General features: G+C 40.2%; 1 protein-coding gene across 3 annotated transcripts in view; it reads left to right on the top strand.

The window, feature by feature from the left end:
* Positions 1-27662, top strand: part of ubr1 (ubiquitin protein ligase E3 component n-recognin 1) — a 101308-nt gene that overhangs the window by 54694 nt on the left and 18952 nt on the right. For 2 of the 3 annotated variants that reach the window (XM_080849270.1, XM_080849268.1), the window contains 12 exons: positions 3368-3467; positions 4356-4459; positions 10569-10649; positions 12096-12289; positions 15820-16022; positions 17048-17141; positions 19686-19838; positions 20088-20188; positions 21744-21840; positions 21954-22102; positions 22318-22373; positions 22723-22819. In XM_080849270.1, the coding sequence (XP_080705396.1) occupies positions 3368-3467; positions 4356-4459; positions 10569-10649; positions 12096-12289; positions 15820-16022; positions 17048-17141; positions 19686-19838; positions 20088-20188; positions 21744-21840; positions 21954-22102; positions 22318-22373; positions 22723-22819 (1429 nt within the window). The remainder of the gene's footprint in view (positions 1-3367; positions 3468-4355; positions 4460-10568; positions 10650-12095; positions 12290-15819; positions 16023-17047; positions 17142-19685; positions 19839-20087; positions 20189-21743; positions 21841-21953; positions 22103-22317; positions 22374-22722; positions 22820-27662) is intronic. The other variant, XM_080849269.1, reaches the window with a different exon arrangement.

Here is a 27662-nt window from a genome sequence, read left to right as displayed (position 1 = left end):
ATAAGAGGCCTGACTATGTTCACAGCAAACTTGAAAAAAAACAAATATTAAGCCATGGTTTAACTGCACTGTAGGCTGAGTCCTTGTTTATCTTAAATGTGCACTTTATCATTTTATTTTGTACCGCCCTGTTTGGCAATGTTGTTTTTCAATCAAATAAAACATTGCTTAAAGCAAGCCAAATCCACTATTCCATGATAAGAGCATTAAAATAAAATAAAAATGATGGAAAAAAATAATTGAAGCGACATTTAGAATAGATACAAATTTGCGATCGCGATTCATTTTGATTAATTTAATCGCGATTCATTTTGAGTTAACTATGACAAAAATGCGATTAATCGCGATTAAATATTTGAATCGTTTGACAGCCCTAATATATATACAGCCGCGGAAAAAATTAAGAGACCACTTCAAAATTATCAGTTTCTCTGGTTTTACTATTTATTGGTATGTGTTAAAGTAAAATGTACATTTTTGTTTTATTCTATAACCTACTGGCAACATTCCTACCAAATTTCAAATAAAAATATTGTCATTTAGATCATTTATTTGCAGAAAAATGACAATTGGTCAAAATAGCAAAAAAGATGCAGTGTCTTCAGATCTCGAATAATGCAAAGAAAACAAGCTCATATTCATTTTTAAACTACACAATACTAATGCTTACACTTAGGAAGAGTTCAGAAATCAATATTTGGTGGAAAAACCTTGATTTGAAATCACAACTTTCATGTGTCTTGGCATGCTCTCCACCAGTCTTTCACATTGCCGTTGGGTGACTTTATGCTACTCCTGGCGCAAGAATTCAAGCAGCTCGGCTTCTTTTCATGGCTTGTGACCATCCATCTTCCTCTTGATCACATTTCAGAGGTTTTTGATGGGATTCAGGTCTCGAAATTGGGCTGGCCATGACAGGGTCCTGATCTGGTGGTACTCCATCCACACCTTTACTGGCCTGGCTGTGTGGCATGGAGCATTGCCCTGCTGGAAAAAACATTTCTCAGAGTTGGGGAACATTGTCAGAGCTAAAGGAAGCAAGTTTTTCTTCCGGGACCATGTTGTACTTTGCCTGGCTGAGGTTTGTAAAAGACCATAAGGATTGAAAAAAGCGGACTGGAGGGTCTTCTAGTTCGTCTTCTCTGATGAGTCCAATTTTCAGCTTTGCCCAACACATGGTCGTCTGATGGTTAGACGGAGACCTGGAGAGGCCTACAAGCCAGAGAGTCTTGCACCTACTGTGAAATCGGACTCATCAGAGAAGACGAACTTAGAAGAACCTCCAGTCCGCTTTTTCAATCCTTATGGTCTTTTACAAACCTCAGCCAGGCAAAGTACAACGTTGTCCCGGAAGAAAAACTTGCTTCCTTTTGCTCTGACAATGTTCCCCAACTCTGAGAAGTGTTTTTTCCAGCAGGGCAATGCTCCATGCCACACAGCCAGGCCAGTAAAGGTGTGGATGGAGTACCACCAGATCAGGACCCTGTCATGGCCAGCCCAATTTCGAGACCTGAATCCCATCAAAAACCTCTGAAATGTGATCAAGAGGAAGATGGATGGTCACAAGCCATGAAAAGAAGCCGAGCTGCTTGAATTCTTGCGCCAGGAGTAGCATAAAGTCACCCAACGGCAATGTGAAAGACTGGTGGAGAGCATGCCAAGACACATGAAAGTTGTGATTTCAAATCAAGGTTTTTCCACCAAATATTGATTTCTGAACTCTTCCTAAGTGTAAGCATTAGTATTGTGTTGTTTAAAAATGAATATGAGCTTGTTTTCTTTGCATTATTCGAGATCTGAAGACACTGCATCAATTTTGCTATTTTGACCAATTGTCATTTTTCTGCAAATAAATGATCTAAATGACAATATTTTTATTTGAAATTTGGTAGGAATGTTGCCAGTAGGTTATAGAATAAAACTAAAATGTACATTTTACTTTAACACATACCAATAAATAGTAAAACCAGAGAAACTGATAATTTTGAAGTGGTCTCTTAATTTTTTCCGCGGCTGTATATATACATACACACACACAAACACACACACACACACACACACACACACACACACACACACACACACACACACACACATATATATATATCCACAAATATTGGCACCCCAAGTGAATATGAGCAAAACAGGCTATGAAAAAATATAAAATTATCCTCTTGGTCTTTCACTCAAAATATTCACAAAAATTAAAAGTAAAATTATTGAAAAAAAAAAAAACTGATGACATTTAAATAAATATTTTTCCCCAAAACATGTGTGCCACTATTATTGGCACCCCTAGAACAATCTTGTAATAAAAATTTAACTGAAGTATAATTCCAGGTATGTTTTACATTTTTAAGTTCACCTGTTTGATAAGGAACTCCTAGAGGTCAACCTTGACTTCCTGTTCCACTGGCGTACAAATATGAGGTAACACAGGCCAAATTCCATTAGTCATTCATCACTATGGGAAAGACCCAAGAACACAGTGACGATCTGCGACGGAAAGCTGTTGAGCTGCACAAATCAAGAAATGGACACAAGAAAAATCTCTAAACAGGTGAAAATACCCATTTCCACTATCATGGAAATAATTAAGAAGTTTAGATCGAAAGGAGATGTAAGAAATCAGACTGGAAAAGGACCTGTCTGTAAATTGAAAGTTGATTGAAAAATATTTATTATTAAATATATAACAGTTTTTTTTTTTTTTTTTTTTTTTCCCAATAATTTTAGCTCAATAAAAAGAGACCAAGAGGATAAACAGCAAAGACATATTTTTCCATAGCCTGTTTTGCTCATATTCACTAGGGGTGCCAATATTTGTGGAGGGCACTGTATATACATTATTTATTTTAAAATTGAATCACTGCAAGTGAAATGGCCTTATAAATGTTGCATTTAAAAACGTACACGTGATAACAAAGGTATTTGCTTTGAAAACTATTTATTTTCCGGCATTCTGTTGAAAACTATTTATTTTCCGGCATTCTGTTTTGGTCACATAATCAGTTCTCTAGATTTGATTGTGAATAAATGTATAATGCTGAAGGAACAGAGAAGAGTTTCTGTTGGTCAGCTCGACTAAGATCAAGAGCTTGCCCACATCCACTGTTCCATTGCTAACTGAAAGGACTAGAGAGAGAAATTGTTGTTGAGTTTCCAACTTCGAAGATCAGTTTGGAATCAACAGGTGATCCAGTGACCTCTCCAGAGTCCTCCCCCCTGCAGGCATGTTTCCTTGAAGTATTGGATTTTGAGTGTTCTGAGGCTGTTAAGAAGATTCTTAGAAATGGAAAGGAAAAGTAGAAGTTCCACTGACTGTTTCTTTATTGGGGTTTATGTGTGTATTTGGGTGTATTTATAGGCCCTTCACCTCATTGCTCAGGCGCTTGTGGAGGAGAATTCCCAGCTGGGAGCAGCCAACGTGGAGGATGTAACCTTCAACTTCAGCCTCAAGGCTCGCCGTGAGTTTTTTAACTTGCCTCCTGGGTGCAGTAGCGCTGTTATTTGGCAGTTCCATGTTACAGGCAGTGTTGGGCTGGTTTATACCATTAGAACTCAAAACTGCATCGATTCAATTGGTTTTGTCCTTGGTAAAAAATATGTTCTCCTTAGTCTCCTAAATCTTATTTCCTTCTACCGTTTTTTTTTTTTTCTACACTTCTGCTCCTAGCTCTTTTCAGATATTGATATGCTCCAACTCTGTCACGTCCGTCCTGATCCTGTTTAGTGCTTGTGTAAAACATTTTCCAATCTCCCCATTGAAATGATTGGGAAATACTTTGGAAACATTCAAGTTTCCGGCAGCCATGATTCAAAAACACCCAATATGGCTGTCAGCTCCTCTGTGTTGGTTGTGTAACGTTACCAAGCATATAACTGCTCATGTGTTGTAATTTTGAAATAAATGAAGGTCCCACCACCAATGCGCATTAATAGCTATATTTCAGCTGATGTTTTGCTCTTGTTTATTCAGTGACAAGGTGACTTAATATTTAGATTAACTTTCTCTATAGCTAACAGAGTAATATAACTGAGCCATTAGCAACTTGCTTTGGTTTTGGTTTGTAATCAGTTACATATGACCAGTGGCGGCTCCTGAAAAATTGTCAGGGGGGCGATTTTGATCATGATTAACGCGGCCCATTCAGTAGGTACATTAAGCAAGACAATTGTATCAATTTGTTGTTAGCTGATTAACTAATACACCATGAATGGATTAGCAATTATATCAGCACACTACACACAAAGGAATTTGACAAAACAACTGCACCTTTTTAATGATTACAATGTAACACATTATTTGTATCAGGAGTTATATTGTGACATTAGTACTGTGTTTATATTTTCAGAAATAGGATCCGAGCAAGGCAAGTCATTGTTTCATTTCCTATCCAAAATGAAAACACTGCCATCTTTGGAGGCACAGAAGGACATGATAACATGGACGTTGCAGGTAGGTTGCTAGCTGATTAGTGTTATCATTGTAGTTTTGCCCTCAACCGTATATATAGCCGCGGAAAAAATTAAGTGACCACTTTTAAAAAATTATCAGTTTTTCTTTTTTTTACTATTTATTGGTATGTGTTTGAGTAAAATTAACACTTTTGTTTCATTCTATAAACTACTGACAACATTTCTACTGAATTTCCAATAAAAATACTGTCATTTAGAGCATTATTAGCAGAAAAATGACAATTGGTCAAAATAACAAAAAATATGCGGTGTTTCCAGATATTGATTTCTGATCTCTTCCTAAGTTAAAGCATTAGTATTGTGTAGTTTAAGAATGAATATGAACTTGTTTTCTTTGCATTATTTGAGATCTGAAAACATTCCATTTATTTTGCTATTTTGACCAATTGTCATTTTTCTGCAAATAAATGCTCTAAATGACAATATTTTTATTTGAAATTTGGTAGAAATGTTGTCAGTAATTTATAGAATAAAACTAAAATGTTAACTTTACTTTAACTCATACCAATAAATAGTAAAACCAGAGAAACTGATCATTTTGAAGTGGTCTCTTAATTTTTTCCGCGGCTGTATTTGTGCATTTCGCAGTTCAACCATTCATCAAAAAATAAGTGTAAGCAATTCATGAGCAGTAGATTGATAATAAATGGGATTTTTCCCAAAAAATTGTCATGTATAAATTCACTACCATTCAAATCACATTTTCTTTCAACTTAAATAGACATATAGTATAGACATTGTTAATGTTGTAACTCAGTATTACAGGTAGAAATGTCTGGAAGATTACACAGGATGTGAGTGGGAGGGAATCGACACGAACCTGTGACCTCGTGGGAACTAGACCCACACTATGGCTCCCTCCATGTAGACAGAATTAGATTTACCATTGGATCCTTATGTTGCCTAATGTACAAAATACAGTTTTCACAGGTGATGAAGTGAAAAAATGAAGTTGTGAGGGCTAGGGGTGTTATGATGATATGATGATGTAAATAATTTAAGCAGAAAAGTTGACTGAGAACTGATGATTGGCTTGGACACTTTCATGCTGATGAAAAGGTATTTCATTTTGTTCTAAATAAACTGGTGAAACAGAGGTTTTTGCCAGCTGTAAGCGAAAGTGTGGTGTCTACCATTATAAGATTGCCTTTGACTGTTTATGATGTTGCCATTACAGTCTTGGAGCCATGAAGAAGGTTCTAGTGATGAAAGTAGGGTAGACGGAATTTGAGGAAGCAGTTCAGCATGCACAGTGAGCCTTGCAGTATAGGACAGGTCCAAAGAGGGAAGACAGGGTTTGATATAGGCATCACACGGACGGTGGGGCTAGGATACATTACCATAGAGCAGTGGTTCCCAAACTTTTCTGGCTCACGGAACCCCTAAACATATCTGTCTCCATCCACGGCACCCCTATTTTTTAAATATTTTTTTCTCTCAACCTCCCCCATCATATTTGTACTTTATGCCATTTGAATTAACCTTGTGATATGTTGAATAGGCTAACTGCTTTTATTATAGGCATTACATTGAGAAGGTGAGGTTTATCTTATTGTCATAATTCAAATGTATCTTATTGTCATAATTCAAATGATTCAATTCAAATGAACCACTCTCTTTAATTCAACTTATTTAATAGAACTTTTGAATAAATAGTTAACAGAATATGAACAGACAACGTCTGTCTCTGTCACAACTATATCACAGCCAAAATACGTATTGGTAATAATCGAGAAATTAGCTGTCAGTAACAAAACATATCAGGAACAAACCTTCAATATAAAGTTCACAAAAATATAGTTATACTCGTCTCCACAGACAACTTATCAACTTAATAGATAGATAGATAAAACTTTATTGCCACACAACAATGTTGGTGGTATTTTTTGTCATAGGTAGCTCAGGCCAGTAGGAGGGGAGAGAAGGGGGTAGGGAAAACAAAAATAAAAAATACTCCAGGTCAGCATTGAGAGTTCAGGAGCCTGACAGCAGAGGGGAAGAAGCTGTTTTTGAAGCGTGTCGTTCCAGCTTGCATGGATCTGTAGCGTCTTCCAGAAGGTAAAAGTTCAAAAAAGTCATGGCTTGGATGGGAGGAGTCTCTGATAATATTCTTTGCGCGATTTAAGCTACGCTCAGCATACAATGAGAGGACTGATGGAAGGTCACAACCAATAATGTTGGAGGCTTTGGTCACCACTCTCTCCAGTTTCATTTTTGTGCGACTGTCAGAATTTCCATACCAGACAGTTATTGATGAGGTGATGACACTTTCTACGATGGCTTTATAGAAGAGCACCAAAAGGTGTTTGTTGACATTGAACTTTTTCAGTTGCCTGAGGAAATACAGTCTCTGTTGGGCTTTTTTGATAAGGTGGGTGGTGTTGATATCCCATTTCAAATTTTGGCTGATGTAGGAGCCCAGAAATTTAAAGGACTCAGTAAGGGTTATGGGCTCGTCAAATACATTAACTAAGGCTTTGGTGTTAGGCCTCCTTCTCAAGTCCACAACTATTTATTTCGTTTTTGAGGTGTTAAGATGGAGCTGGTTCTTCCTGCACCAGTCAACGGCCCAATTCACCTCCTTGAAGTACTGAGACTCATCCTCATCTTTGATTAGGCCGATGATGGTGGTGTCATCTGCATATTTGAGCATCTTGACGGAATGGTGGTGAGATCTCAGGTCATTTGTATAGATGGAGAACAGAAGAGGAGATAGCACACAGCCTTGCGGCGCACCAGTGTTGAGGGTCAGAGGGCATGATGTTGCGTTATTGACTTTGACTGTTTGAGTTCTGTTCCTCAGGAAGTCCAGTATCCAGTGACACAGAGCTATGTCAATGTTCATGGCTTGCAGCCTGGAGAAGAGAATGAGTGGCTCTATTGTGTTGAAGGCTGAGCTAAAGTCAATAAACAGCATGCGTGCATAGGTGTTACTTGACTCCAGATGTTGCAGAGTAGAGTGAAAAGCTAGGTTGATGGCATCTTCTACATGTGACTGTCTCTGACTGCAGAGTTTGTTAATGCGAGAAGGGATTGTGAACAGTGCAACACGGAGGTCATCACCATCAGTGGACTCGTCTATTTGAAGCGCATATTCCCCCCTTAGCCGTAGTTCATTCAGTACAGATTCCATGTCCTCCGCATTATAATCAATGCGACATTTGAACGTGTTATCAGAGAGGGGGATTTTTTCTATTTCTTTTGCGGCTTCTGGCCCTAGCATTACCTTCACCATTTTTTTGCAGGCTGGTAATATGAATGATTCTGCTCAGTGTGTGGATTTTTAGATTTAGCAAGCAACTCGGCAACTAAACTACACCGTATATGACTCAAAAGGCCGGCGGGAATAGATCCATTTTGATTAACACTGTGTAGGTCTCCAAAGACCGGCGGGAAGGTAAGCTGACCCAGGTGAGGTGGTACACCATCCAGTGTTCGAATTACGGGGGGTACCGGGGGGGTCTGACGATCCCGATTGAGACTTGATACCCCCCAAATGGCATTAAAATGAAACTTTGGGGGGTACCGAAAATAATGTATTTATTCTTCAAATTGCGTGTTTAAAAATGTCTTCTTATTTCTTAAATGCGTTCGATGTTTACTATGAGTAATATACTGACATTAAAATTCAAACACCCCTTGAATGGACTGTACCATTAACACGTCTTCAGTGGTCTTTCAAAGTCTTCTCTATGGCTTGACCTCAACTTGAACTCGTCGTCTGACTTTAACTTGAACTTGACGCGCTCACGCGACCACCACTTCAAGAACACCGACGAACAGGACACTGATGGACCGAAATGTCTAGGCTGTGAGACAGTGCTCTGTTTCTACCTTGATTGTCATAACGTTATTCAGCTATTAGGCTACTTAACTTGCGCTTACAGTTCTGCATTGATTCTTGTGTGAAATAGTATTTATTGTTACGCTAGGCTCTATTGCTTGTAGCATCTCCTTTGTACGTCGCTTTGGACAAAAGCGTCTGCTAAATGACTTAATGTAAAAATGTGTAAATGTATTAGATGTAATAGATTATGTAAACCTCATGTGAGTCTTTTATGACAGTTTTTAAGGACCATAATCTGCGAGAACATCAGTTCACTTCCCTGGACCTAGCAGATAAATAGCCTATGTAAAAACATTTCGACTTTATTCTCGACATGTCGACTTTATTCTCGACAGACATGTTGACTTAATTCTCGACAGACATGTTGGCTTTATTCTCGACATGTTGACTTTATTCTCGACATGTCGACTATTCTATTAAGAAAACTTAGAACATTTAGAACACTTTGCATTCACAGATTAGAATGATGCTCAAAATGTCTATCACTGACAAACTTGGAGTCACAACATGTGTGTCTGTGTCGTAACCCTGGTTTATTACAGTATATTGGATGAAGTAATATCTTCAGTCAGTTTATGCGCTATAAGCAGCTATTAGAAACAACCTGTACCTTTAGCATGGCAGTAGGTAGATATCATCCTAGGCTGTAACATACATCATAGCCTTGTAGTCCAGGCAAAATAGCGTTTTACGACAGATTAATTGTAAAATAATTTTTTTTAGCATAGATAATTTCTATGAGGTGTCCAGAACAACATACTAAAAGTCCTAAGAAGTCCAAGTTGAGGAAATATGTTTAATTCTCAGCAATCTGAGATGAGTGCTAATAATTCATGGTAAAAATATGCCTCAAAAATGTATTTTTTTCCTTTACTCCTATCAAAATGAAACTTTACACAATGAAAGTAACCATGAAAAGTAAGACATTTTGTATAACAAGTTTCTTTTGAAATTAATTTGAATATGCACATGAGCTCCACACTTATTGAATATGTCCATAGGCAGAAACACCATTCATATGTATGACAAATATATCTGCCCAATCTTCATCCTATCATCCTACTGCCAATGGGAGATGGCAATGTTGCTTTTAGACTGGCCTCTTACCTGAAAACTGCCTGGGGTATGGTGTTTCTGCCTATGCAATCAGGACATATTCATTAAGTGTGACGCTTATGTGCATATTCAAATTAATTTCAAAAGAAACTTGTTATACAAAAAAAGTTACTTTTTATGTATACTTTACTATGTAAAGTTCTATTGTGGTAGGAGTAAAGGAAAAACTTAAGCCTATTGGGTGTATTTTGGGCATATTCGATTAGTGCATAGCTTTGCATATTCAAATTCATTTTCAAAGAACATTTTTATGGGTACTTTCATTGTGTAAAGTTTTATTTTGATAGGAGTAAAGGAAAACAAATTACATTTTTGAGGTGTATTTTTGCCATGCATTATTAGCACACATCTCAGATTGATGAGAATTAAACATATTTCCTCAAGTAGGATTTCTTAGGACTTTCAGTATGTTGTTCTGGACACCTCATAGAAATGATCTATGCTGAAAAAAAATCTTTTACAATTAATTCTATTTTTGGCTGCAAAATGGGCTATTTTGCCTGGACTATTGGTCCTGTGCTACCTAATCTGTTAGATAACTGGGGACATTGGCTGTGATCTAGTCTCAATGTGTATGTGTGTGATAGTCATAGCTTACATTAATGAACACGTAGGCTACTAACACCTCTCAAGACCAACCCCCCTCAGAGCAAATCATAGATTTAAGTGGTGAGGCATCCTGTAACTTTGCTATTAGACTAACATCAGACATAGAATCAATAAGCTATTGCAATGCAATCGATGCACCTTTTATGCATATTCTTGATTGAATATGTACGGTCTGAAACTTGCCATAAGAATTTCTAGCCTTCACTGGTTACAGAATATTTTGCATCCTGTGATAGCTGCCTCAAGTTTTATATCGGTACATTTAGGTAGTACAATTTAATTTGTTGTACAGGTCTGGTTGTGATGTTGAATTGATGTTGAATTGATGACTAAACTATTGGGTTTTTCATCAACCCAATTACAGTCCCACAATTTGCACAGAAGTTAAACCATTTGAGCAGTTTATATAGTGAGGCATACATACACAGTATAGAAAGCAAACAGCAACAACTGTCTGATAACCACAGTCTGATAAAAACCTGCTGAGAGCTGACTCATATTTTCTCTGTATTTGCAGATGTTTGAAATGGTGAAGTGCCTTCGTGAAAACTCCAGCCCCGCACCCTCACAGAGTGTTGAGCAGGCAAAGCTTGAGGAGGTATCTAAATATCATGTTTTCCTGCTTTCAGTCACTGGAAATAGTTTGTTTGGTGAAAAGATGTGTAGTGAAAGTTGTGTTCTCTGAAGTAGTGAACACATTTTTTTTAAATCCACATACCTCTAATGTTGTAATGTCACAACTTCTATGCAGGCTGTCCATATTAAAGTTATGTTACACAACAGAACACAATAATGGAGACATACTTTGAATCACTTTACTCTAGTTTGAATCACTTTAAAGGTGAGATGAGAAAATAGCTAGCAAATTCGTTACAATTCATGTTGCCATATATTTTTGTGTAATGTTGGCTAATTATATCTGGCTGTGCAGCCAGATATGATTAGAAAGTGACTTTAATATCTAAAGAATATATATACATTTATTTACAGAATAGCTGTGGGTTTTGTGAGTTTGTAAACACATGAACACTGCAAGTTCTACAGAGTCCAAGTAGAGAGAGCCATGCAGAATCTTTCAATACTGACAGCCAAAGTATTGAATGTATAGCCTTACTACTGTACTTGTAAGTTGTGCTTGTTGCAAGCTCATAGGCTAGGGAAGGAGCTGGACATGGGCAGCAACTCTGGTAAGGGTTGAGTGTTGGTGGAAGCATCATGTTTTGGAAGATACTTCTCTACAGCAAGCTCTGGAAGGCTTGTTTAGGTAGAGGGTCAAATTAATTCAGCAAATCCTAGAGGAAAACCTGATGCAGTCTGCCAGTTTTCCATTTCCTATTTGGCATTTAGCCAAAGCTACACACAAATGGGTTCAAAACAACTATGTTAACGTTCCGCAGTAGCTGAGTCAGAGATCCCTTTTCACTTTACTTTAACAATTCATTTCAAGTTGAATCAAAGATGATTCAATGTAAAACAATAAAAGGTGAACACTTCCGAGGCCCTGTACATCAGGGTTAGACTTAGTGGAATGAGTTCAGTAGGTTGCGCTTTACTGCAGATTTCCACATTAATAAAACACTTTTAATTGATAAAGCACTTTGTTTACATTTACAGTACTGTGTAAAAGGCAAGGTTTTAGGCACATTTGGAACAAATCACCCCTTTTTTGTACAATAAAATTAATCAACCTTTTTTTTCAGATAACCTTATTTAAAAGGCAGAGGCAGATTAAAATATAGCACCTTACATTTTTAGCAAATCAATTGATAAATTAACAGAAACAGGTTTTTCTTTTTGAGTATATGAAGATAATGCCGGTGCACTTAAGGCCATTTTAGGTTTAATACCCGTCAGGGTCCATTGGTACAGAAGCTAGTACTGAGAAGCCATTCTCCGCCACTACAGCTGGTACACACAAATGTTAATGTTATGGCCACTGATTCAGTGTCAGTACCTCTCTTCTTCATGTGTTTGTCCCAGAGTGTCCAAGATAAGGAGAAGGCAGAACTTCTCAGTACCTCTCTTCTCCATGTGTGTGTCTCAGAGTGTCCAAGATAAGGAGAAGGCAGAGCGGAAGCGGAAGGCAGAAGCTGCTAAAAGGCACCGGCAGAAGGTCATGGCTCAGATGTCCGCGATGCAGAAGAACTTCATTGAGACGCACAAGATGCTGTATGACAACATGCCAGACAGTGGGAACCAGGCGGACACCACTACTGAGCCCTCGTCTGTCTGTGAAAGGTGAGTCACTGTGCCAAGCATAAGCAGTGTTTGTTCAAGATCAAATCATCTAGTATGTGGGATTCATCCAACTCGTTACCTGGCAGATTAGAAACACCAAAGTTGGTTCAGATACTCTTTAGGATGTGTCTCATCTCAGAAGGGACACCCCAATTAAACACCCATCACATAATTGGCACATTATATGGCTTATTCTGCTTTTTCACTTATATTTTATTAACACAAGTAACTCTTCAATGTGCATGAAATTAGGAAAGGACTTTTAATTTGATGCCCGTGCAAGACGAATGATTGAATGATCAGTTGAATACAACTTTATCCCTTAAGTTTTATTCCACAATTGAATAAAAGGCAGAATAACATTATGTGCAATTAGTTCATTTAATTTTCAGTGAGATAACAGTTCTCGTTCCAGCCATGTCATTAATGTTATTGTCAAAGCGAATGTCCTATATCCGAATTAACTGATGACCACAGTGAAGTTAGCCGAATTACACACCTGGCACCAAACAAATGGGACATGAAGTAGTGGCAGTGAGTATGACATTGTGCATAACATCATACCATCACAACAAGGCCAGAAGAAGTTGAGCTGCAAGGGGTATCAAGATTTGAAAATGTCCATATCACTGGTTGACATAAAACATTCGCGAAAGTTTGATTCACCAAAGTTGCCTGAGAGAAACGTCCATCACAAAAAAACGATGCTTTTTTTATCAAATGTTGTCTCAGTTTTCATCGTTTTCCTGTGATGGACGTTTCTCTCAGGCAACTTTGGTGAATCAAACTTTCGCGAATCAACTTTCGCGAAATAAAACAGGTAGACTCTCTAGTAGTATCTGCCGTAGACTATGCAGTATCGAGCGTATTGAAAATAGGGCCAAGTGATAACGAGGTGTGACTTTTTGCACTACAACGGTTTTGGGATGCAAATATATCACTCTTTTGAACACATAATGTTTTGGGAAGAGAAACCTTTTATTTTCCTGGGTCTGGAAACCTGCCGGACTACTTTCGGTTTGACCAAAACTGGACGAGAACTCTGCTCACAGGACGCTGTCGGGGGTAAGTGATGCATGATTGCATGACACTGGTGACGGGGAAGGTATACAGATTCATGTCTTAAAAACCGAACTATCCCTTTAAGCCAAGGTGCCAGTTAGGAAGGGAGGTGCTCTCTGAAGAGTTGGGTCTTCAAGAGCTTCTTGAAGGTAGAGAGGGACGCCCCTGCTCTGGCAGTGCTAGGCAGTTCGTTCCACCAACGTGGAACTACAAATGAGAATGGATTGCCGTGCTTGCACAGGCGGCAGTGCCAGACGACGCTCGCTCACTAGATGAGCGCAGCGACCTGGGTGTAACATTTCCCCTTACAAGAGCATTTAAGCGAACACAAACTAATTTTAGCTAACGTAAGATAGCATGTCAAACACGACTAATCCAAGTCTTTCCACGGCTCCGGGGCTATTAAATCAGCACATAGGAGTATGTAAAATCGCACATCTCGCTGATGCACCTATTAAATAGCAAGGTGACCAGTTAAACTACTGCAGATGACTGCCCTTGGCTAATACAAAAAAAACGTACTTTAAGATGCTTCTTCGGGTTGGAGGTAGACTCTTTGGAGCTAAAAGGAGGTTGGTTGCTGGCAAGCAAAGGTTGCACTGCATAGTTATATTACCAGGGCTCTCAAGTGTCACGCATTGAGCGTGACAGTCACTCATTTCGGTCTTTAGTCACGCACTCCCGCCACACATCGTATTTCTCACGCTGAAAAAAAAAAAACTCTAGGGTGTTTAATGCATAGACATATATATGTCTATGGTTTAATGTGCCGCAGCGCGCAAACATGACCTGGCCGCGCTGCCCTCACCATGGAGGAATCAAGCACATCTCCCCAAATCCCCTCGAGTTCTGCCGTGAGGTGCACAATAGCCAATCAGAAAAATATGTATCTTTTGTATCTGGGTAAGATTTAATCCAACAACCGATGGAAATAAAACATGCTGGAATGACTTGACTGCAGTTAGAGAATATTTCCCAGATAATTAGCAACAGTTTTTAATGAGTGTTTGTAGCCAACACAGTTTTAGGCTACAGCCTGCCTTTTTACTATAGCTTTGACTCAGAACTTCGTTTATAGGCTAAAATAAATTCGAGTAGGCCTATTCAAAATATATATATAGCCTATAATTCGAACGAATATTAGGCAGCCCTTAATATTCAATGATGTTATTGGCACTATTTTTTGTAAATGTGTTTGCTTGAACAGTCTATTCAGATTCCAAGGTTTCTTATCACCTGGTGGAGTTGTGAATCGCAAGCTCATTAGTCATACTAGCATGTATAAATACCCTGGCCATGGATGCATTAATCATTGCATCTGTCTTTCAAAGATGTCAGGTAAAAAACAAATGAGCATCCTGTCCTTTGCCCGAAGAGGAACGCCCCCTAAAAAGGCCAGATTAGGCCCAGAGAAGGTTGTAAACACATTAGCGGAGGAGATGGTGGATGAGGAAGAGACAGTGCAGGTGGAGGAGAAAGAGACAGTGCATGAAGGAGATGGCTAGAACAAAAGGGAGAAAAGTCCAGGAGCAGCCACCTACAAGACCTCTTTTGATAGTGAATGGACCTCTAAATGGCCATTTTTTAGGAAGCACCAGCTCATAATACTGGTGCTCTATCTGCCGCCAAGAGAACTCCTGTGCCCATCAAGGTGTGTGGGTTGTCATAATGCTCTCTCTCTCTCTCTCTCTCTCTCTCTCTCTCTCTCTCTCTCTCTCTCTCTCTCTCTCTCTCTCTCTCTCTCTCTGAAATCGAATACATTCTTTGTAATTGGTCAAATTGTCAGTGCCATTGGTCGAAGTCTGACCAATTATTATTAACTGTGGGCATACAGCAGGGGCAGAGCGGGTGGAATACAGGCGGGCCGGGGCGTGGTCGGGGGGATATGTCACTCTTGCCTGTCTTCAAAACTTGAGAGCCCTGCAAATAGCTAATTTTCATTCATTTTCATGTTGGGGCTTCTGGGAAGTGCATAAAGTTGCCTTCATTTATTTAGAGAGTGAATACACTTTTGAACAGATAAGTACCGTCATGTAATCCATTGATTTCAACAATGTAACTGTATTCTGAATACCGTCTAGTTAAATGGTAACTGTAACGGAGTACAGTTACTCATAATTTGTTTTTTAAATACGTAACGCGGGTACATGTATTCCGTTACTCCCCAACACTGCATATGTTGTATACGGCACTTTTTTAGTTTCTTGTAGTAGTTCGTTTTGCTCCCTTACTTGAAAAAACTGCACTGACTGCTTCTGTCATGCATTAATGCGACGGTGTTTGTGTGCTTGTGTGTATCCCAGCAGTCATTAAGGCGACGGTGTGCTTATGTGTATCCCAGCAGTCATTAATGCAACAGTGTTTGTGAGCTTGTGTGTATCCCAGGAGTCATTAAGGCCACGTTGTGCTTATGTGTATCCCAGCAGTCATTAATGCAACGTGTTTGTGTGCTTGTGTTTGTGTCCCAGCAGTCCTATGGAGCTCAGTGAGAGTCGTGTGGCTGTGGGCCCGCAGCAAGGAATGGGAATCTCAGAGAGGGAGTCTCTAACCTGCATTCTGTGCCAAGAGGAGCAGGAGGTGGTTGCTGGTGGAGCCGCTATGGTGCTTACTGCTTGTGTTCAGAGGTCCACGGTCCTCACCCAGAGCCATGGCCGCAGCCTGTACACACCAGGTTAGTGAGTGCTATGGTGCTGACTGCAGCCTCTACACACCAGGTTAGTGAGTGCTATGGTGCTGACTACAGCCTGTACACACCAGGTTAGTGAGTGCTATGGTGCTGACTGCAGCCTCTACACACCAGGTTAGTGAGTGCTATGGTGCTGACTGCAGCCTCTACACACCAGGTTAGTGAATGCTATGGTGCTGACTACAGCCTCTACACACCAGGTTAGTGAGTACTATGGTGCTGACTACAGCCTCTACACACCAGGTTAGTGAGTGCTATGGTGCTGACAGCAGCCTCTATACACCAGGTTAGTGAGTACTTTGGGGCTGACTGCTTGTGTTCAGAGGTCCACTGTCCTTACCCAGAGCCATGGCCGTAGCCTGTACACACCAGGTTAGTGAGTGGGATTATGCTTCAACGGCACTTATTGGAAATGGGCACGGCATGATAAGTATGTGTTGTAGTCAGTGGACCAGGTGCAAACTGTGGTTATGCTTTGGTTTTACCTCTCCATCAATATTGTTGGGGAAACGAAGTGTGTAATGGTAGATTTGTATTGCATCTTAACATATGTGTTAAACGACAAATATTAGCTGGTTGGCTATATGTTGTAGCTTTGAACTACAACCTAGCAAATTAACCAATGTTGTCTGCTAAGTAAGTGGGCAAAGTCGAGCAAGAGGAAATTTGTGAGCTGTGTGTTCGACAGTAGCTTCAGCCTTTGACTTGAAAGAAGTGATGGCTGTTTTATTACTTCATAGTCATGGAAGAGATTTTGGTTCCTTTGCACACATGACATAACATATACTGTGGTATTTTTTTGTATGTTAATTTACTTAGTGTAATGTTTGTGTGTGACTTCTCAAATATTTGACAGATTTTAAAATGTTTAAATCTTAATTTTTTGTTGGCTTTCAGAACGACGAGATTTGACTTCAGGGAAGATGTGTGCAGCATGAAGTACATGTGTGTGTTTGCTAAACATGATATTGATTTTGGGGGGGTGGTCACTGTGTTTTTTTGTGTTTTAGATGGCTGCTATCCCCTCCTCATGCCCCCTGATCTGGCTGTAGGGACACACACAGGCAGCTGTGGACATGTCATGCACGCCACCTGCTGGCAAAAGTGAGTCACAGCTTCAACGTTATTTGTTTGCTTAGAATTGAATAGCCCCTAAAGTTTATCCCTTCGTTTCCTTACCTTTGCTAAGGTTTTTAAAGGTGATTTTTGTCTGGGGAATATTTGGGAACGCACTGATGTTTTTACTGTGAAGATGTTGAATCTATGTGCTCCTAAGGCTGAATGAGTTGACTTTAGAGGTCTTTGGAATGAATATTATGAACAGCACTGGCACATTAAGCCAGCACTTCATTCAGCAGCAAACGGCCAAAACGCTCTCGTTTTTAAAGAATCCTTGTTTTCAGGATTGGAATTACTTTTACCCCGTACCTTTTTATAAAATGGACACTGCCTACAAAAAGCTTGGAAACAATGTTAGTGGGTCTAATATCAGTATAATGAGTTAGAGGATGTTAGAAACCTGCAAAACAAAATCACTTAATCGTACTTAGACTTGAGGCTAAGACCTAAGGGCAGAGAGGCCCATCACTATACTAGTACCACCCAGGCATGGGGCCACTGGCTCCTGCAGAAGCAGACACTACCAAAGAGCATTAGCTCAACCTTCATTAGCTCAAAATCATGGTGGAGACCAAAACATGATTTGACCAGTTACATGCATAAGATAATTGTTAAATGTCTGATACAAAATTCAAAATGTCTCCTTCATTTTCCCGCTTTAGACGCTTAAGGCCTCTCGTAAACATTTTAAATGTTATCATCAAGCACCCTTCTTTCAGAGCCAGTGTTTTTTTTTGTAATGAAAAGTTTTTTTTTTTTCTAAACTTGCCAAGTGCAGTACATCCTTATTATTATATGGCAAAAAGCGTTCTGATTGGCTAATGCGTTGTCATGCCACCCGCGTATTTCCCTCCTAACCGGTCAATACGGATCTGTATTGTCCTCTGACGAACATTTTCCAAGATGAGCAAGAGCGATCAGTCTGAGTTTTACTTTCAGGGAAAAACAGTCATGAGGAAATTCAGATGATCAAAGATTTGTTATTAAAAGTGATGATGAATTTAGAAACTACAGTTTGAATCACTTGTGTTGTGAAATTAAAGCCATTTTAGCTGAGCCATGTTTTCTATAAATCATTCTAACTTGAAGTTAGCAGGTAATTGGTTGCTACGCAACACCTTAAACACATGTGTCGTGAGAAGACTTGAGAGCTGAACAAAACGACATGTTTTCTATTAAAGGAACACCCTGCAAAAATGGAAGAAAAGCTATACTGCCAAAAGACACCAGTTAGTATGTTTGCAAGCTACTATCAGTGGCAGCTGGGCTGGGCAGCGCCAAGTGGGTTTGTTTTGAGGGCCCCAGGACTCTCTTTGTCTCCGTTGGTTGTCTGTGACAGCATTTTGTGTCACTGCCTTCAATAGCCCTGCCATGAAATTATGAGTCTTCTCATCGAGCCATGATGGATGGCCGTCTTGGTACAGTCAGTTAGGATATACACATTGCGGTTAAGGATGTCTTTCATTTTCTCCATCATCAGTGCTCTGTCAGCTTCCATCTTAAGAAGGCCCCTTAAAGAAAATCTATGGGGGCCTGTAAGTGGAGCTAGGATTGTGGCCATCTCCATTGGGTTGGGCTTCCTAGCTTGTATAAATTGATCAGCTCCATTCTCGGGCTTCAGTAATGCTTTGAGCTTTATTTTGAAAAATTATTTCATTTCTGGACTAAATGGACTGGGTATCTTAAACTTATATCGTCAAATTTTTGTTGAAGGGTTAAAAGAACGTGACAATGTGATGTATTTTCATTTTCTATTTTTTGATTCTTTATTTCTATTGAGAGATATTTTCAAGTTCACAATCATATATTTTGCCTAGTAATGAGTTCTGAATTATGAAGAAACTTGTGTGTGTGGAAGTATTAAGGTACTGTGAATGTCTCATTTTGATTGTACATTTGTCAAAACCCAGATGACCAAAATAAATACATATTTATAAAAAAGAAATGCAGTTAGCATCTAACCAGAAGAGGTTCAGGCATGAGTAATCTGCATATCAGTGATGCTATATCTTACATGTTCTGACCAGTGGAGGGCAATATACAGTGCATTCAGAAAGGATTCAGACCCCTTCACTTTTTCACATTTTGATATTCCTTAGCCTTATGCTAAAATCATTTACATTTATTTTTTCCCTCATTAATCTACAAAAGATGAGAGGATGGTAACAAGTTGTTTTACATACACACTGGAGAGATAGCTAGAAGACTATGAGGAGCAATTTACTGAATTTACATTTTATTTATCATGAATCATTTATGGACCATTTATAGAGCAACTGTTGTTCTTCCAGAGGATTTTAAACCCCCCAAAAGAGAGGCTGAACTAATAATCATAACAATAAACTGTTGTTGTCCTTATCCTTGTCGTTTTTCATGGCTGTCGTCAACAATGATGATGATAATAGCAATGCTATTATTTTATTCTCAATTAATGTTTATAAGTATTTTATTTTATGTAAGTCACTTTGCATGAAATAGTTGAATAAACATACATTTAACATGATTGTCATAACTTTGTTTTTATGATAGGTATTTTGAAGCGGTTCAGAACACCACACGGAACCGCCTTCATGCTGAGATGATTATCGACCTGGAGAACGGGGAGTATTTGTGCCCCCTCTGCAAGTCGCTATGCAACACAGTGATCCCCCTCATCCCACTGGAGCCTGCCTCTCTCAACTAGTACGTCATCATCTAATCCTCTCATCCTCTCTCTCTTAGTGTCTCCATATCTCTCTCAACTAGTGTGTTATCCTCTCATCCTCTCTCTCTAAGTGTCCCCATATCTCGTAACCCCCTCCTCATCGAATTAGTGCTGCTTGGTGGTATGCCTGAACATTTAGCTCTGTTGGATTGTTGTAGTACCTGGCATATTTTCCTATTGTGGTCTTTTGCTATCTTCTGTTCTCCATCTTACTCTCTGACGAGTAGTGAAAGCGCTGAGATAGTGGGCCAGCTCCTCACCCTTCAGCGCTGGATCCAGATCATCTTAGCTCGTATTAAAGGACTCTGTGTTAAAGCCCAAGAAGCCGGTAAATCACTTCTGCCTCACACACACATTTACACAGACACTCCCTTAAATCACTTCTGCCTAACACACACATTTACAGACACTCACTTAAAGCCTAACACACTAGGGCTGTAACGATACACCTACCTCACGATTCGAGTCGTATCACGATTCTTGACCCACGGTTCGATACACCCCACGATATTATTATTATTATTATTATTATTTTTTAATTTCACATTAGAATAAGTATGAGCTATAAAAAAATGAAGAAACAATTTATAACCAAATATTGAGGTTTTTATTACTCAAAGCAATGCTGTTGAAAAACATTCAACAAACTTCTGAAAAAGTAGGCTTGAACATAGCCTAAAAATATAATGGAAACAACACATAAATAACCAAATAACTTAAATAACTTAAACCATGATGGCAGTATTTTATGAACAGGGCCCAGGCTAATCAAATGAATGAATATCGAGGAGACATGAGTTTAGCAAAATAAAACGTTTTATTTCTGTAGTTTAATAAATATCTGGTCACTGGTATTTAATGACATGACAAAAACAGTTCTCACACACGCACACCCTCATACACTGCCATCATAGTTACCCACGATTACCCGCGATATACAGGCTACTGGCAACAGTAACACACCCACCAAAAAGAGCTATAAGATCTGGAATAACCCAACTCATGCACACGAACCAGAGCAATCAAACGTGTTACAATGTTTCAGAACACTACACACATTAGTGAATAGCCGCCACACTACTACACCACGTATTATGGTATGCACTTCCACACAATGCGCACACTTGGGAACCACTACAAACTGAACGTTAGGGTTACAGTAACCCCGTAGCCTACATCACAAGATGGCCGTTAAGTAACGAAAGCACACACACACACATTCATACAAACAAAATACAGAAAGATCCAAAGAAAGTAACATAAAGTACTGGTGGCTCTCTCACAGCCTATTAACTCAAAACAATTTAAGTACGGGAAAACAGTGGTCAAAACACGACGCAGTGTACGTCTTTCTTCTGAGGGAGCGTTAGACCACCCGCAACCAAAACTCCGGAGAGGGAGAGACAGCTACGGAGCAATTAACGCACACACTTCTATTCTCCGTGCAGAGCAGTCCTCCAGCGACAAACAATCCGGCAACCACGCGCCAACAATTCAAATGGCCGATTCAAATGTCATCTGAGGTAGCCATTGCGCACAGCACACGTGTAGGCTTACTAGCGAACCAAAATTTTTGTATCACGTGACCGCTGAGGGCATGTCGCGGTTCTGCCTCCTCGCATCGAGATGCAGGTTCGTGGCCCAGAGTGTTGCGATTTCTCGGTTCGATCCAATATCGTTACAGCCCTATAACACACACATTTACACAGACACTCCCTTAAATCACTTCTGCCGAACACACATATTTACACAGACACTCCCTTAAATCACTTCAGCCTAACACACACATTTACACAGACACTCCCTTATATAATCATTTGATAGGCCCATACAGTCATAACAAAGAATCGATCTTTAATATTGTGTTTGTTTTGGTGAGACAGAGGAGAGCAGTGAGAGTGCCACTGTGGCAGAAATGGGCCCATTTGGAGAGGACCAAGCTGAGTTTCGCTCCATCCTGAGCTTTGGTGTGCAGGAGCCGTGAGTTCTCTGATAGGGACCATATGTTTGAATTCATGAATCTTGGTTGTAATTGTTGTAGTAGTTCAAATGAACAATGTAAGAAATTCATCTCTGTCCTCAATCTTTTCCAGACGCAAATTCTCCGAGAGTGTATTGCAGATGGTGCAGGTGTGTGCCACCACGGTTCACCGGGTAGGCCTGCAGGTGCCGCCCAATGAGCAGTGTCCAGACGTGCCTATTATGGCATGGAACACTTGTGCCTATACCATCCAGGCAACAGGTATGAAAGGGTTTTCCTAATCATTTCACTCCTCTGTCTTTAGGCCATTGGCTTTTCTCATCATGTCTCTCCATTTCTTTCTTTTGATTTATTTTTACTTGTTTCCCCTCCTGTGTTGTGCCCCCCCTCTCTGTGATCTGTCTTTGTTTCTATGGAGATATCCTTTTCTCCTCCTTTTTAAACTTATGCGTTTCTGCGTCTGCCATCTCTTTCAGAGAACATGTTGGTGGAGGAGGGGAAAGGCCTATTTGGGTCCTTACAGAACAGACAAGTACGGTTCTAGTCCTATTTTTCAACATGAGAAAAGTTGTTCTTGTACGTGTATGTGTTTGATTTCAACATGAGAGAAGTTGTTCTTGTACGTGTATGTGTTTGATTTCAACATGAGAGAAGTTGTTCTTTGTGTATGTGTACGTGTATGTGTTTGATTTCAACATGAGAGAAGTTGTTCTAGTACGTGTATGTGTTTGATTTCAACATGAGAGAAGTTGTTCTAGTACGTGTATGTGTGTAATTTCAACATGAGAGAAGTTGTTCTAGTACGTGTATGTGTTTAATTTCAACATGAGAGAAGTTGTTCTTGTACGTGTATGTGTTTGATTGTGACTTGTGTGCCTCAGCTGGCAGGCCTGAAGGCTGTGGTTCAGTTTGCTGCTGCCCAGAGGAGAAGGAGTTCCCAGGCTGTGATCCAGAAGCATTTTACAGACATGCTAGCAGGTGTGTGATGGCCAGACAGTGGGTCAGCATTTGCAAATATCATCAAATACAGTTACTAGGCATGTGTCTACAACTGAACTTGAAACTCTTCAATCCCCCTTAAGTTCATTCCACTTACTCAGACTCAGAGTTATGATGACCCTTTGCCTCAGCAAATTCAACTTGCTCTCTTAATACTTTTTTCTTTATTTAAAGCCCTCCCAGATGAGTATCATGTGTTGCCTGTTGCACTTGAGATTCTTGTGATTTGAAAATATCTCATCCTTTGCTAGTAGTAGGTAGTTATCATATCAAAGAACGTTCGAGCTACACATTTGAGTGATTTTAGAAATAACTATTTGAAATACGTGAGGGATAATAAACAACATGGTGAATTTCTACTCTTTTATTCATTAAGAGATGGCAGCTCGTTCCATGATGTAATTGCTCTGTGTACAACTGTGTGTTGAAGTGAATTGGTGTTAGCCTTTAGTACCAAAACATTTCCTCCTGCTGCATGCCTTATGCTACAAGTGTGGAGTAAAACCTTGTCTGGAGAAGATTATATTGATTTAGTTGGATCTTGTTATTTCTAGGGCTGGGCAAATTAACGCGTTAATCTCACGTTAATCCATCTGTCATTTAACGCCGACAATTATTTTAACGCGCGTTAACGCAGGTTTTATTATTTATTTTATTATTCTAAAAGTCTGTTGCTTTCAGGCTTTTATTTTGCCAGTGGCTGCTGTGGAACCGGAAAAGGAAATAGTTTGCGATTAAAGGCCTGAAACGTGTGGACGTGTAACGAGATTTTACATGGTACTACTAATGCGGGTGCAACACACCACAATGGTAATCTCACTTAAACATATCGGGTAAACACATTAGAGTTAGGCTACTAATAGAGACGCCACAGTAACGAATACATCCATTATCACAAGCTCACTAGTAGACTAACTAACATCCATGTTGCCAACTACACATTTTACACATAACATATTGCAAGCTACCAGCTACCAGACACTGCTGGCCTCCTTCTCATCTAGCATCACTGCTGCTAAGAAAGCTTTTTTCAAAGACAAAATCAACAGTGCAACTGATGCTCGGAAACTATTCTCCACCTTCAAAACTCTGCTCTACCCTCCTCCTCCTTCCCCAGCTACTAACCTCACAGCCGATAACTTTGCTTCCTTCTTCACAGAGAAAGTGGCAGCCATTGGGAAACAATTCAACCAACTGTCTTCCCCCCCTAAGGGCGCTACCATCAATAACTCATCGTTTCCCTCTTTCACCCCTCTCACTGAGAGTGAGCTCTCCAAAATCCTAGCAGGTAGCCGTCCAACTACATGCCCGCTGGACCCTATCCCATCCAACATCCTTCAAGCCATTTCCCCTGCCGTCCTACCGGCAATAACACAGGTGATTAATGCCTCTTTTAATTCTGCAACATTTCCTTCTTCATTCAAAGTGGCTCAGGTAACGCCGCTGCTCAAAAAGCCGTCTCTCGATCCCACTCAGGTGGAAAACTACCGACCGGTCTCACTTCTCACTCTCCTATCTAAAACACTTGAGAGGGCAGCCTCCAAACAGGTCACAGAGTTCCTGTCAACAAACAATCTCCTCGATCCAAACCAGTCTGGATTCAAAAGCGGTCACTCCACCGAAACAGCCCTGCTATCTGTGACAGAGGCCTTAAAAACAGCTAGAGCAGCAGCTCAATCCTCAGTTCTTGTCCTGCTTGACCGATCAGCTGCGTTTGATACAGTCAACCACCGCATTCTTCTGTCCATACTATCAAGTATGGGCATCTCAGGCAAGGCGCACTCCTGGTTTGAATCGTACCTCTCTGGGCGCTCATTCAAGGTGTCATGGCAAGGTCATCTATCTGTACCCCACCACCTCACCACTGGGGTGCCCCAGGGGTCGGTAATGGGACCACTTCTCTTTGCCATCTACACCACCTCGCTGGGCCCTATCATCCGCTCGCATGGTTTTTCCTACCACTGTTATGCCGATGATACTCAACTGGTTCTGTCCTTCCCTCCTGAGGACAACACTGTTTCGGCACGGATCTCGGACTGTCTTGCTGATATATCCACATGGATGAAAAACCACCACCTTCAGCTGAACCTGGCCAAAACAGAACTGATGGTCTTCCCAGCCAAACAGTTCATCCACCACAACATCAACATCAAGACTGACTCTTTATCTCTGGCTCCATCCAAAACAGCAAGAAACCTCTGGGTCATTATTGACGACCAACTAACCTTCACAGCCCACATTGCCTCTGTCGCGAGGTCATGCCGCTTTGCGCTTTACAACATCCGCAAAATCAGGCCGTACCTAACCCAGTATGCCACCCAGCTGCTGGTGCAAACCTTGGTGAGTTCCCGCCTCGACTACTGCAACGCCCTCCTAACGGGCCTGCCGGCATGCGTGGTAAAACCACTACAGATGATCCAGAACACGGCGGCGCGCCTGGTGTTCAACCAACCAAAGAGGGCACATGTCACCCCGCTACTCATTGAGCTCCACTGGCTGCCGGTAGCTGCTCGCATCAAATTCAAGTCACTTATGCTGGCCTACAAAGTGCTTACTGGGTCTGCTCCCACCTACCTAAATGCTCTTGTAAGGGCAAATGTTACACCCAGGACGCTGCGCTCATCCAGTGAGCGTCGTCTGGCACTGCCCCCGGTGCAAGCAAGGCAATCCAGACTATTCTCAGTTGTAGTTACACGTTGGTGGAACGACCTGCCTAGCACTACCAGAGCAGGAGCGTCCCTCTCTACCTTTAAGAAGCTCCTGAAGACCCAACTCTTCAAAGAGCTCCTCCCTTCCTAACTGGCACCTTGGCTTAACCTACACTTAAGCAGCAACAGGCCAGCACTTCTTTTTATTCTTTCTATGTCGTTTTATGAGCAGTATTTATTGTTACACCAGGTTTTTAATGCTCTTAGCTGGATTGTTCTCTCCCTTGTACGTCGCTTTGGACAAAAGCGTCTGCTAAATGACTAAATGTAAATGTAAATTCACACACGCAGGGCATTCTGGGAAGCACACACACGCCGCAAATGCAGAGCTCACTTTCATTCATTCAACGCTGCTCTACATGCAATGTTAGCTAATCAGAGTTAAAAGAAGACCTAAGTTCACCTTTCTAATAAATCTAATTATATCATATATCTAATAAAGTTCTCAGACCTGATGTCAGATGTTAAAGTTTCGGCAACTGTTGAAATGCAATTCCATGCGATTTTCTGCAAAATAAAGAACGACGTAAACCTTGATCTTTCATGAAATTGTATCACAATCTCTACTGCGAATCTAGCACAAGGCAGTGTCTTGAATGAGTTCTCTTTATTTTCCATTTAGGTTCCATGGCAATATGGATTCACTGGCGTTTTTTCTTTTCTACCGCGGGTTGGGTCGGGTTTGGGTAATTATCGGGTTGGGTTGGGGCGGGTGTAAAAAAAAAACCTGACCGGCGCATCACTAATGGCCAGGGTGAAGGGTTTCATCGATATAATGCACTGTAACTCCGAGGTAATTGTGGTTACCGAGTTTGCTGTTGGTTGAGTTAATCTGATTGAACTGTCAATCTTGCTCTATAGCCTACTGTAGGACTTTACAAAGGGAAGAGCTATGTTAGAAAATAAAAAAATGTCTTTACAATTATAAATACAGAACTTCCTTCTATGTTTGCTGTTTCTGGTTTACGTAAATGTAGGCCTAATCACATTTTTGGTGCTTCACCACACTCTAACATTAACTCAGTGGCAATAAGCTTTAGTTTTGTGTTTGGTACCATTGTTTAAGTTGAAATTAACACCAATTATTTATTTTATTTAACTGCTACTATATACAAATGCTGATGTTAAGTGTTTGTTTGCACAACCAATGTAATGGCACTTCAGTTCATATGGCAGTACATTTAATACATCGCTATACGCTACTTTTTAAATCATTTTTGGAATTTGCGTATAAAAATGCGATTAATCGTGATTAATCAGGGAAATAATGCGATTAATCGCGATTAAAATGTTGTATCGTTGCCCAGCCCTAGTTATTTCCAATTGTCCAGGTGGAAAGAAGCATATAAGCCTTCAGCCTGTCTGCCAATGTTTGTTCCATATGGACATCTTATTGTTTTGACCAGGACCTAGCTTATCTCCAGGCTTGTGGAAAGGTACAGTGCCTTGCAAAAGTATTCACCCCCCATGTTTTACCCTTTTATTGCTTTTATAAATCACTCATGGTCATTATAAGTTGGCTTTTTGGACAAAAAAACCCACAAAAAAGCCCTCTATAATGTCAAAGTGAAAACAGATTTCTATAAAAATATGTAATGAAAAATAAGTGATTGCATAAGTATTCACCCCCTTTAAATAGACTGACCTTATTCAACAGAGGTCCAGCCAATTGGTGCTAGAAGTCTCACAATTAGTGAAATGGGGATCAGTGTGCAGTGAATGTGTCTCAAGTGATTGTAGTATAACGACACCTGTGTCTGGAAGGTCCATTCACTGGTCAGTATTCAGCAATCAGTATTCCTGGCTATTGTTACACCATGAAGTAGGGTCTTCATGGTGTAACAATAGCCAGGAATACTGATTACTGAATCACTCTAAGCAACTCAGAGAAAAGGTTGTTAAAAAGTATAAGTCAGGGGAAGGATACAAAAAAATGTCCAAGGCACTTAACATCCCCTGGAATTCTGTTAAATCCATCATTAAGAAATGGATGGATTATGGCACATGTGTAAATCTGCCTAGATCAGGCCGTCCTCACAAACTGAGTGACCGTCCAAGAAGGAGACTAGTAAGAGAGGCCACCAAAAGACCTATGACTACTCTGAAGGAGTTTC

This window comes from Sprattus sprattus (genome assembly GCF_963457725.1).
Source record: "Sprattus sprattus genome assembly, chromosome: 1".
NCBI lineage: Eukaryota > Metazoa > Chordata > Actinopteri > Clupeiformes > Clupeidae > Sprattus > Sprattus sprattus.
Note: the sequence above shows the minus strand (reverse complement) of the source record. Positions and strands in the feature narration are given on the sequence as shown.